The 12781-nt window shown below is 50.4% G+C and overlaps 1 protein-coding gene across 36 annotated transcripts in view; it reads left to right on the forward strand.

The window, feature by feature from the left end:
- Nucleotides 1-12781, forward strand: part of TMEM25 (transmembrane protein 25) — a 15332-nt gene continuing 2551 nt past the window's right edge. The window contains exons 1-9 of one of the 36 annotated variants that reach the window (XM_054525206.1): nucleotides 1-71; nucleotides 574-693; nucleotides 971-1282; nucleotides 1737-2027; nucleotides 2240-2371; nucleotides 2680-2710; nucleotides 2852-2952; nucleotides 3088-3177; nucleotides 3330-4655. In XM_054525206.1, the coding sequence (XP_054381181.1) occupies nucleotides 624-693; nucleotides 971-1282; nucleotides 1737-2027; nucleotides 2240-2371; nucleotides 2680-2710; nucleotides 2852-2952; nucleotides 3088-3177; nucleotides 3330-3403 (1101 nt within the window). In that variant the 5' untranslated portion in view covers nucleotides 1-71; nucleotides 574-623 and the 3' untranslated portion in view covers nucleotides 3404-4655. Of the gene's footprint in view, nucleotides 694-970; nucleotides 1283-1736; nucleotides 2028-2239; nucleotides 2372-2679; nucleotides 2711-2851; nucleotides 2953-3087; nucleotides 3178-3329; nucleotides 4656-12781 lie in introns of those variants that run through there. The other 35 variants (XM_063711419.1, XM_063711420.1, XM_024255282.3 and 32 more) reach the window with 35 other exon arrangements.

Here is a 12781-nt window from a genome sequence, read left to right on the forward strand (position 1 = left end):
GCCCCTGCAGCGGACTGCGGTGCTCATCAGACCTGAGCAGTTGCTCCGGCGGCGCTCGGGGAGGGAGCCAGGTGAGCCGCACTGGTGGCAGGGGAAGGGGGCGGGATGCTCGGCGACCCCACCCTCCGACCCTCTCCTCTTCCGCCGACATCCACCCGAGCCACCAACATCAGGAAAGGGGGCGTAGGGCGAGGGATGGGAGAGGGAACAGGGCAGGAGAGAGGATGGGATTAGGAGAAAGACGATCCCTTTGGGGGAGGGGCGCGTGGAGTATGAGTGTGTGTGAGTGTGCGTGTGTGCAAGGTGTGGTTGCACGGATGCTCGTTGCTTCTGCGTATCTGCGGGTGTGTGCCTGTTTGTACTGTAGCCTGGAGTCAGTGCTCGGTTCTGCGCCTGCAGGATGCCCATGTGTCTGCTGGGTGGTTCTGTGCCTTTGGGCTTTGCCGTTCGTGTCCGTGCCTTCGCCACTGGGGGCTGGTCTACATTTGCGTTTCCGTACATGGTCCTTTTTGTTTCTGGAGAGTAAATTCCTGGAGCAATTGCTAAGCCTGCCTGCTGTCACCTGGCTGACAGGGAGGCCCGCCCCCTTCTCTCAGCAGCCTGGGGCCCAGGCCCGGGCCACCATGGCGCTGCCTTCGGGCCCAGCCGCCCTCCGGCACACACTGCTGCTCCTGCCAGCCCTTCTGAGCTCAGGTACACCCCTGTTCAGTCGTTGACCAAGTCCTTCTGGGGTCCAAAGTCCCCTCTCTCCCCTGTCTGCACTTCTGTTTGGGTACCCACTCCAGGCCCCAAGCCCTGGAGTCCCTGTTCCCTTCACCCACCTACCCTAGGTCCAACCAGCCAGTCCCTGGTAAGAGGACTCAGGCGCCCTTTCCCTTGGTCTGCTGCTCCTCTCACTGGGCCAATTCCGGTCACAGCACAGTACCAGCCCTGCCTGAGCCCTTCCCAGAGCCCCCCTGCTGTGTTCCAGGTTGTGGGGAGTTGGAGCCACAAATAGATGGTCAGACCTGGGCTGAGCGGGCACTTCGGGAGAATGAACGCCACGCCTTCACCTGCCGGGTGGCAGGGGGGCCTGGCACCCCCAGATTGGCCTGGTATCTGGATGGACAGCTGCAGGAGGCCAACACCTCAAGACTGCTGAGCGTGGGAGGGGAGGCCTTCTCTGGAGGCACCAGCACCTTCACAGTCACAGCCCATCGGGCTCAGCATGAGCTCAACTGCTCCCTGCAGGACCCCAGCAGTGGCCGATCAGCCAACGCCTCTGTCATCCTCAATGTGCAATGTGAGTGGCCCTGAGGTGGGCAGGGAGAGAGGTTCTCTGCCCAGGGACCCCCAGCACCCACCAGGCAGGTGGTCCGCAGGACATTTAGCAGACACTGCAGCACTTTGCAAATATGAACTCATTTTATCCTCTGAGTAATCCCATGAGGTCATTACTATTGTTGTCACCATTTTACAAATAAGAAAACTGAGGCAGAAAGAGGTAAGCAATCTGCCCAGGGCGATGATCCCACTGGTAAGAAGCAGAGCCAGGATTCACATCTGGGCATTTGGCTCTAGTATTTACACTCATAATCACTGTGAAATGCTGCCTCTCTGGCAGACCAGCCATCCTGTTCCTCAGCATCCCCTCTGAGGAGAGGCCCAGGTCCCTGGCTCCCATCTGGGTTTGGGAAGAAAGGGCTAGAAGTATGAGGGGCTGTGGTGAGAGCATATTGGCCTCTGCTTTGCACCAGTCAAGCCAGAGATTGCCCAAGTCGGTGCCAAGTACCAGGAAGCTCAGGGCCCAGGCCTCCTGGTTGTCCTGTTTGCCCTGGTGCGTGCCAACCCGCCTGCCAATGTCACCTGGATCGACCAGGATGGGCCAGTGACTGTCAACACCTCTGACTTCCTGGTGCTGGATGCGCAGAACTACCCCTGGCTCACCAACCATACGGTGCAGCTGCAGCTCCGCAGCCTGGCACACAATCTCTCGGTGGTGGCCACCAATGACGTGGGTGTCACCAGTGCCTCGCTTCCAGCCCCAGGTGAGCATGGCCAGCAAGTGGCCCAGCAAAGCCTCAGATGGGCTCAGGGGTCCTGTCCCCATACAGAAATGGGAATACTTGTTGCCCTGTGGTTGGGTCTTGTGGATGAACTGTCCCCAGCCACCCTGGGCAAGGAGGGCAGAGTAGTACCTATGGCATGTTGGGGCTGGGGCACTACCCACTTGGGACCTGACACAGAGGACATCCTCCAGGGCTTCTGGCTACCCGGGTGGAAGTGCCACTGCTGGGCATTGTTGTGGCTGCTGGGCTTGCCCTGGGCACCCTCGTGGGGTTCAGCACCTTGGTGGCCTGCCTGGTCTGCAGAAAAGAGAAGAAAACCAAAGGTAGGCCAGGGACACTGGGGGCAGTGTGGATGAGGTCAGGCTGAGCAGCAGCCAGGACAGCAAGTGCAGCTGGGCAGAACCAGTCATCTCTGACGGTGGCAGAGCACTTCCAGGGGGTGGCCATGGGTAGGGTGCCATGCATCCCAGGTAGCAGGGTCAAGCACTGGGAACCCAGTCTCTGGCCCCAGGGCCAGGCCTGGGCATTTGAGAGACCCCTTGCCTGAGGGTCCTGGGTCTGAAAGGGTAGGAGGAGAGCCCAGCGTGGGAGGGCACATTGAGAATTAGGGACATGGTTTCTTTTTCCGCAGGCCCCTCCCGGCGCCCATCTCTGATATCAAGGTAACTCTTCCTTGGGCTAGGTGGACAAGCCTAACTGAAATGCAGGATGGGGACAGGAGGGAGCCTGGGGTTTCTGGTAGAGGCAGCCGTGAGTGCCTGTGCCAGGACGCATATCCATCCCGAACTTTGTCCTCCCTGTAGTGACTCCAACAACCTAAAACTCAACAACGTGCGCCTGCCACGGGAGAACATGTCCCTACCGTCCAACCTTCAGCTCAATGACCTCACTCCAGATTCCAGAGGTATATCTAGGGCCCCGCTCTTTGCCCCTGCTTAATCTCCAGAAGTGCTTCTGAGAAAAAAGAACTTGGTGCTTGGGAGGAGTGAGGCCCCATCAGGCACACTCCTCGTCCTGAACACTGCCCTCTGTCAACCAGCAGTGAAACCAGCAGACCGGCAGATGGCTCAGAACAACAGCCGGCCAGAGCTTCTGGACCCAGAGCCCGGCGGCCTCCTCACCAGCCGAGGTACTGGGGAAGGGGCCTGCCACCCTCCTCCTCTGCCCCCCAGCCCTGTGCTTATGCCAGAGGCCTCCAAGTGCCCAGGAGGCAGAGAGGGCTCTCCCAAATTCCAAGTAACAAGCGTTACTGAGTCCCCGCGGGCTTCTTTGATCCCACAGGTTTCATCCGCCTCCCAATGCTGGGCTATATCTATCGAGTGTCCAGCGTGAGCAGTGATGAGATCTGGCTCTGAGCTGAGGGCGAGACAGGAGTATTCTCTTGGCCTCTGGACACCCTCCCATTCCTCCAAGGCATCCTCTGCCTAGCTACATCACCAACGCGAAGAAGTTATGCCACTGCCAGTTTTGCTTGCCCTCCTGGCTGGGGTGCCCTCTATGTCATGCACATGATGCATTTCACTGGGCTGTAACCCGCAGGGGCACAGGTATCTTTGGCAAGGCTACCAGTTGGACCTAAGCCCCTCATGCTGACTCAGGGTGGGCCCTGCATGCGATGACTAGGCCCTTCCAGAGGGAGCTCTTTGGCCAGGGGTGTTCAGATGTCATCCAGCATCCAAGTGTGGCATGGCCTGCTGTATGCCCCACCCCAGTACTCCACAGCACCTTGTACAGTAGGCATGGGGGCGTGCCTGTGTGGGGGACAGGGAGGGCCCTGCATGGATTTTCCTCCTTCCTATGCTATGTAGCCTTGTTCCCTCAGGTAAAATTTAGGACCCTGCTAGCTGTGTAGAACCAAATTGCCCTTTGCACAGGAACCAACCCCTGACCCAGGGGTACTGGCCAAGCACAAACTAGTCCTTTTTGCTACACACCTCTCTGCCCTTCACTTCTTCTCTTCTGTCCCCACCTCCTCTTGGGAATTCTAGGTTACATGTTGGACCTTCTCTACTACTTCACTGGGCACTAGACTTTTCTATTGGCCTGTGCCATCACCCAGTATTAGCACAAGTCAGGGAGGAAGAGGCAGGCGATGAGTGTAGTAGCACCCAGGACGGCTTGTAGCTATGCATCATTTTCCTACGGTGTTAGCACTTTAAGCACATCCCCTAGGGGAGGGGGTGAGTGAGGGGCCCAGAGCCCTCTTTGTGGCCTCCCCAAGTTTGGCCTTCTGTGATTCACTGTGAGTGTCCTGAGCTCTCGGGGTTGATGGTTTTCCTCTCAGCATGTCTCCTCCACCACGGGACCCCAGCCCTGACCAACCCATGGTTGCTTCATGAGCAGGAAGGTGCCCTTCCCGGAGGATGGTCACCACAGGCACATAATTCAACAGTGTGGAAGCTTTAGGGGGACATGGAGAAAGGAGGAGACCACATACCCCAAAACAACCTAAGAACGCTTTAAAAAGCAACATGTAAATGATTGGAAATTAATATAGTACAGAATATATTTTTCCCTTGTTGAGATCTTTTGTAATGTTTTTCATGTTACTGCCTAGGACAGTGCTGAGCACACAGTAAGTTTAATAAACTTGACTGAGTTAATTTACATATCTCTGCTTCATTTCTTCTATTAATATGTTTTTGTTTTTGTTTTATTTTGTTTCGTTTGAGATGGAGTCTCACTCTGTCACCCAGGCTGCAGTGCAGTGGCGTGATCTCGGCTCACTGCAACCTCTGCCTCCCAGATTCAAACGATTCCCCTGCCTCAGCCTCCCAAGTAGCTGGGACTATAGACCCCTTACACCACGCCCATCTAATTTTTATATTTTTAGTGGAGATGGGGTTTCACCATGTTGGCCAGACTGGTCTCGAACTCCTGACCTCAAGTGATCTGCCCACCTCAGCCTCCCAAAGTGCTGGGAGTACAGGTATGAGCCACCACACCCAGCCTTCTTCTAATATGCTTTCTTTTTTCTTTTTTTGAGACAGAGTTTTGCTCATGTTGCCTAGGCTGGAGTGCAGTGGTGCGATCTCGGCTCACCACAACCTCCACCTCCTGGGTTCAAGTGATTCTCCTGCCTAAGCCTTCCAAGTAGCTGGGATTACAGGCATGCGCCACCATGCCCAGCTAATTTTGTATTTTTAGTAGAGATGGGGTTTCTCCGTGTTGGTCAGGCTGGACTTGAACTCCCGACCTCAGGTGATCCACCCGCCTCAGCCTCCCAAAGTGCTGGGATTACAGGCATAAGCCACACTGCGCCCGGCCTAATATGTTTTTTAAATGAAGTTTTCCAGTCTCACAGTGGAAAAAATATAGCAAGCACCTGTATACCCACCACTCAACTCTGACATTACCAAATGTGCTTCAGAAAAATAAATAATATTTCTTTAATTATACTGTTCCCAATGGCCAGATTGGCATTTTCTATTTCAGGGGCTCTTGGCTATAACTAGCATCTGATTGTCACTTGGTCCTCACTCAGCCGCTTCTTCCCATCTCAGGACTGGGCTAAAGAATGCTGAGCCCCTTTGTCCTGCCCTTGGGAACAGAAGGCTCAGACTGGGATGTGATTTTTTTTGGTACAAAGTTACGAGGTTCATTGAAATTTTGTTACATATATATGTATGTGTGTATACAGAGCGCGCGAGAGAGCACGTGTGTGTGTGTCTTGCTCTATTACTCAGGCTGGAGTGCAGTGGTGCAATCATAGCTCACTGCAGCCTTGAACTCCTGTGTTCAAGGGATCCTCCCACCTCAGCCTCATGAGTAGTTGGAACTGCAGGTGTGTGCCATTGTGCTCAGCTAATTAAAAACATTTGGAGGGGGCAGGCATGGTGGCTCACGCCTGTAATCCTAGCACTTTGGGAGGCCGAGGCAGGTGGATTGCCTGAGTTCAGAAGTTCGAGACCAGCCTGGGCAACATGGTGAAACCCCATCTCTACTAAAATAAAAAAAATTAGCCGAGCATGGTGGCATGCGCCTGTGGTCCCAGCTACTCGGGAGACTGAGGCAGAATTGCTGGAACCCAGGAGGCAGAGATTGCGGTGAGCCGAGATCACGCCAATGCACTCCAGCCTGGGTGACAGAGCAAGTCTCCATCCAAAAAAAAAAAATTTGTAGAGACAGGGTCTGACTCTATTGCCCAGGCTGGTGTGACATGTGTATAATGTGTAGTAATCAGGTTAGGATATTCAAGGTGTCCATTACCCAAGTACAATACAGTTTTGTTAACTATACTCACCCCAGTCTGCTATCAAGCATTGAATTTATTCCTTCTAACTATATGTTTGTACCCTTTAACTCCTTTTCTTTATCCCGCATTTTCTTTCACCCACATTTTCTTCACCCATTGATCAATTGATGGGCACTTAGGCTGATTCTGGATATTTGCTATTGTGAATAGCGCAGCAATAAACATCCAAGTGCAGGCATCTCTTTGATATTTTGATTTCTTTTCCTTTTTGGAGATACCCGGAAGTAAGATTGCTGGATTGAATGGTAATCCTAATTTTAGTTTTTGAGAAATCACAGGCCGGGTGTGGTGACTCATACCTGTAGTCCTAGCACTTTGGGAGGCCGAGGCGGGTGGATCACTTGAACCCAGGAGTTCAAGACCAGCCTGAGCAACATGGTGAGAGTCCCATCTCTACAAAAACACAAAAATTAGCTGGGTGTGGTGGCGTGGACCTCTAGTGCCAGCTACTTGTGAGGCTGAGGCAAGAGGATCACTTGAGCCCAGGAGGCGGAGGCTGCAGTGACTGAGATCACTCCACTGCACTCCAGCCTGGGCCACAGAGTGAGACCCTGTCTCCAAAGAAAAGAGAAAATCCCCATACGGTTTTCCATAGTGGTTGTACTAGTTTATATTCTCACCAATATAAGAGTATAAGAGTTCCCTTTTCTCCTCATCCTCATCAATATCTGTAATTATTATTATTATTTTTTTGAGACAGAGTCTTGCTCTGTCACCTAGGCTGGAGTGCAGGGGTGCGATCTCAGCTCACTGCAACCTCTACCTCCCAGGTTCAAGCAATTCTTCTGCCTCAGCCTCCCCAGTAGCTGGCACTACAGGCGTGCACCACCATGCCTGGCTAATTTTTGTATTTTTAGTAGAGATGGGGTTTCACCATATTGGCCAGGCTGGTCTTGAACTCCTGACCTCGTGATCTGCCCACCTCCGCCTCTCAAAGTGCTGGGATTACAGGCGTGAGCCACTGCGCCAGGTTTTGTCTTTTTAATAATAGCCATTCTGATTGGGGTAAGCTTGTATCTCATTGTGGTTTTGATTTGCATTTCTCTGATGATTAGTGATGTTGAGCATTTTCTCATATACCTGTTAGCCGTTTGTATGTCTTCTTTTGAGAAATGTCGGCCAGGTATGGTGGTTCACACCTGTAATCCCAGCACTTTGGGAGGCCAAGGCAGGCGGATCACTTGCACTCAGGAGTTTGACACCAGCCTGGCCAACATGGCAAAACCCCATCTCTACTAAAAATACAAAAAATAGCTGGGCATGGTGGCACGTAGCTGCAATCCCAGCTACTTGGGAGGCTGAGGCAGAAGAATCGCTTGTACCAGGAGGCGGAGGTTGCAGTGAGCTGAGATCGTGCCACTGCACTCCAGCCTGGGCAACAGAGTAACGCCATCTCAAAAAAAAAAAAAAAAAAAAAAAGGAAATGTCTATTCTTGTCCTTTGCCAACTTTTTAATGGAATTATTTGGTTTCTTTTCCTGTTGAGTTGTTTGAATTCCTTGCATATTCTGGATATTAATCCCCTGTTGGATGAATAGTTTGTGAATATTTTCTTCCATTCAACAGATTGTCTCTTCACTCTGTTCATTATTTTGCTGTGCAGAAGCTTTTCAGTTTAAGACCCACTTGTCTATTTTTGTTTTTGTTGCTGTGCGTTTGAGGTCTTGGTCATACATTTTTTTTTTTTTTTTTTTTTTGAGACGGAGTCTCGCTCTATTGCCAGGCTGGAGTGCAGTGGTGTGATCTCGGCTCACTGCAACCTCCACTTCCCGGGTTCAAGCGATTCTCCTGCCTCAACCTCCCAAGTAGCTGGGACTACAGGCGTGTGCCACCACACCCAGCTAATTTTTGTATTTTTAGTAGAGACAGGGTTTCACCATGTTGGCCAGGATGGTCTCGATCTCTTGACCTTGTGATCCACCTGCCTCGGCCTCCCAAAGTGCTGGGATTACAGGCATGAGCCACCGTGCCCGGCCAGGTCATAAATTTTTTGCCTAGACCAATGTCCAGGAGAGTTTTCCCTAGGTTTTTTTCTAGTATTTTTATAGTTTCAGGTCTAATGTTTAAGTCTTTAATCTATTTTGAGTTGATTTTTATATACCATGAGAGATAGGGGGTCCAGTTTTGTTCTTCTGCAGGTGGCTATCCAATTTTCCCAGCACCGTGTATTGTGGAGGGTGTACTTTCTCCAGTGTAAGTTTTCATCGGCTCTGTCGATGGGCTGTGATTTTTTCTTTATTTTAATTTTTGGTCAGCGCAGTTGTTCACACCTGTAATACCAGCACTTTGGGAGGCGGAGGCGGGCAGATCACTTGAGGTCAATAGTTCGAGACCAGCCTGGCCAACATGGCGAAACCCCATCTTTACTAAAAATACAAAAATTAGCCAGGCATGGTGGTGTGCACCTGTAGTCCCAGCTACTCAGGAGGCTGAGGCATAAGAATTGCTTGAACCCGGGAGGCGGAGGTTGCAGTGAGCCGATATCATGCCACTGCACTCCGGCCTGGGTGACAGAGCAATACTCCGTCTCAAAAAAAAAAAAAAAAAATTACATTGGAGAATCATGAGGCGGGAAAAGCCTAGAAATGTGATGACATTTTGAGCGCAGATTTATCTTCTGGTTTTTGTTTTTGTTTGAGACTGAGTCTTGCTCTGTTGCCCAGACTGGAGTGCAGTGGCGCAATCTCGGCTCACTGCAAGCTCTGCCTCCCAGGTTCTTGCCATTCTCCTGCCTCAGCCTCCCCACTAGGTGGGACTACGGGTTGGCTTGGCTTCCATGGCTGTGGGGGCTTCTGGTTCATGCCCTTTCCTCCTTTCTCTCTTGTTCAGTATTTTCCTCCCTAGAATGGCTAAGGCCGTGCCAGCCACCTGAAAGGAGCTGAGTTCTGGCCTCTACTGATTTTGCGTGTGAGCTCCTTGCCACTCCAAAATTTTTCTTAGCCAGAGGGCCTTGCTGTCACTTCTTTTGACTTGCTTATCCATGCTCCCTCGGAAGGTCCTGGGGCTCTTCCTTTGATAGCCCTTTGGCAAGACTGCAAGCTCTGAGCTCCTCTCAGCTGCACCCAAGGTCTTAATTACCAGAAAGTTTACTCTTCCTGACAAGGCTTCCATCTTGCCAAATGTTCAATAGGGGGTGGACTGGCAAACTACTGTCCCAATTCTCGATACACATCCCTTAGATCAGGGATTCCTTGTTCCTTTGTCGGGTGACAGACCCCTTGGAGAAGTTGATGAAAGCCAAACACTCTTTTTTTCAGAAGACACAGATTAAGAGACCCCTGCTTGTTACGCAGATCAAAACCTATCAGATTACAACATGAAAGAACCTTGATGACATTATGCTAAGTGAAAGGCCAAACCCAAAAGATCACACGTTGTTTGACTCCATTTATATGAAATGTCCAGAGTAGGCAAATCTGCAGAGTCAAGAGAGCAAGTTAGTGGTTGCCAGGGTCTGGGGGGAGGGCAGAATGGGGAGTGACTACTGGTGAATATGGGGTTCTTTTTTTGGGTGATGAAAATGTTCTGGAATTCGTAGTGATCAATGCACAACTTTGTGAACATACTAAAAAACACTCACTTATACAAGGATGAACTTTATGGTATGTGAATTAGATCTCAATAAAGCTGTTGTTTAAAAAGTGATCAAATGTTAATTTGATTTGTACTTTTCACTGTTTAGAAATTTCACCTAACAGGCCAGGCACAGTGGCTCACGCCTGTAATCCCAGCACTTCAGGAAGCTGAGGTGGGCGGATCATGAGGTCAGGAGATCGAGACCATCCTAGCTAACACAGTGAAACCCCGTCTCTACTAAAAATACAAAAAATTAGCCGGGCGTGGTGGCGGGCACCTGTAGTCCCAGCTACTCAGGAGGCTGCGGCAGGAGAATGGCTTGAACCTGGGAGGCGGAGCTTGCAGTAAGCCAAGATTGCGCCACTGCACTCCAGCCTGGGTGACAGAGCGAGACCCTGTCTCAAAAAAAAAAAGAAAAAAGAAAAAGAAACTTCACCTAACAAAAGAACAATGTCTTAGTCCATTTTTTGTTACTTATAATAATACCTAAAACTGGGTCATTTATTAAAAACAAATTTTTTAAAAAAAATTCAGCTTTTATTTTAGATACACAGGGTACATGTGCAGGATTGTTACCTGGTATTACACCAGGTAGTAAGCATAGTATCCAATAGGTAGTTTTTCAACCACTCTAGTGGTCCACAGTGTCTGTTCTTCCCGTGTTTATGTCCATGTGTGCTCCATGTTTAGCTCTCACTTATTTTTATATATGTTTTAAGACAGGGTCTCATTCTGTCACCCAGGCTGCAGTGCAGTGGCACAATCACAGCTCACTGCAGCCTCGACCTCCCGGGCTTAATCGATCCTCCTACCTCAGCCTCTCGAGTAGCTGGGACCACAGGCGCATGCCATCATGCCTGGCTAATTTTGTATTTTTTGTAGAGACGTGGTTTCACTTTGTTCCCCGGCTGGTCTCAAACGTTTGGGCTCAAGCAGTCCTCCGGCTTCAGCCTCCCAAAGTGCTGGGATTACAGGTGTGACTCACTGTGCCCGGCCTTTTTAGCTCACACTTACAAGTAAGAAAATGCACTATTTGGTTTTCTGTTCCTGCATTAATTCGCTTAGAATTCTGGAGGCTGGGAAGTACACGGTTGAGGGGCACATCTGGTGAGGGTCTTTTTGCTTGTGGGGACTCTGCAGAATTCTGAGGTAATGCAGAGCATCACATGGCAAGGGGGCTGGACATGCTAAGTCAGGTCTCTCTTCTTATAAAGCCACCAGTCCCACTCCCATGATAACCCGCCAATGCATTTAATACCCATTAATCTATGAGTGGATTAATCCACTCATCAGGGCAGAGCCCTCATGACCCAAACACCTCTTAAAGGCCCCACTTCTTGATACTGCCGCAATGAGGATTAAATTTCAACATGAGTTTTGGAGGAAACAAATAGTCAAACAATAGCAAATCATAAATAAATATTGAGGGCCAGGCACAGTGGCTCATGCCTATAATCCCAGCACTTTGGGAGGCCAAGACCAGAGGATGAGTTGAGGCCAGGAGTTGGAGACCAGCCCGGGCAACATAACAAGAACTTGTCTCTACAAAAAAAAAATACAAAAATTAAGCCTGGGCACAGTGGCTCACTCCTGTAATCCCAGCACTTTGGGAGGCCAAGGCAGGCAGATCACCTAAAGGCAGGAATTCAAGACCAGCCTGGGCAACATGGTGAAACCCCGTGTCTACTAAAAATACAAAAATTAGCCAGCTGTGGTGGCGCATGCCTGTAATCCCAGCTACTCGGGAGGCTGAGGCAGGAGAATTGCTTGAACCCAGAAGGCAGAGGCTGCGGTATGCCAAGATTGCACCACTGTGCTCCAGCCTCGGTGACAGAGCGAGACTCTGTCTCAAACAAACAAACAAACAAAACAAAACAAAAAAACAAAAATTAGCTGGGTGAGGCTGGGCGCAGTGTCTCATGCCTGCAATCCCAGCACTTTGGGAGGCCGAGGCAGTCGGATCATGAGGTCAGCAGATCGAGACCATCCTGGCTAACACGGTGAAACCCCGTCTCTACTGAAAATACAAAACAAATTAGCCGGGTGTAGTGGCACATGCCTGTAACCCCAGCTACTCGGGAGGCGTAGGCAGGAGAATCGCTTGAACCCGGGAGGTGGAGGTTGCTGTAAGCCTCAGTTTTGTTTTGTCAGCTCAAAGTTTGTCATCAGCTCAAATGTGCCTGCTCCTTAAATTCAAACATGATGATCAGAGTTAAAGGGTTTGTAAGAAACAGTTCCTCTCCTACCTATGTGTTTATTGTGTATCTATTAGGCTGATGGTATCAATTTTGTTTTCTTTTGTTTTGTTTTTTTAGACAGCACCTCTGCTACCAGTGCCGGCAATGGCTACCACCCCTTTAACTTTTATGTTCCTCAGTACCCTCCGTTCTCCCTTTTGCTCCTTCAGCCTCTACAACACTTTTGTAACCAATTTATCATATTATTATATATTTTTTTTGAGAAAGAGTTTTGCTCTGTTGCCCAGGCTGAAGTGCAGTGGCACGATCTTGGCTCACTGCAACTGCCACCTCCTGGGTTCGAGTGATTCTTCTGTCTCAGTCTCCTGAGTAGCTGAGATTACAGGTGACCACCACCACACCCAGCTAATTTTTTGTATTTTTAGTAGAGACAGGGTTTCACCATGTTGGCCAGGCCAGTCTTGAACTGCTGACCTCAAGTGATCCACCCGCCTCAGCCTCCCAAAGTGCTGGGATTACAGGCATGAGCCACTGCACCTGGCCAATTCCCCATATTAGACACCCTTTTTTTTTGAGATGCAGTTTTGCTTTGTTGGAGTGCAGTGCCATGATCTTAGCTCACTGTAACCTCCGCCTCACAGGTTCAAGTGATTCTTCTGCCTCAGTCTCCTGAGTAGCTGGGACTACAGGCATGCACCACCACAC

The sequence above is a fragment of the Pongo abelii genome, chromosome 9 (assembly GCF_028885655.2).
Source record: "Pongo abelii isolate AG06213 chromosome 9, NHGRI_mPonAbe1-v2.0_pri, whole genome shotgun sequence".
NCBI classification, from domain to species: Eukaryota; Metazoa; Chordata; class Mammalia; order Primates; family Hominidae; genus Pongo; species Pongo abelii.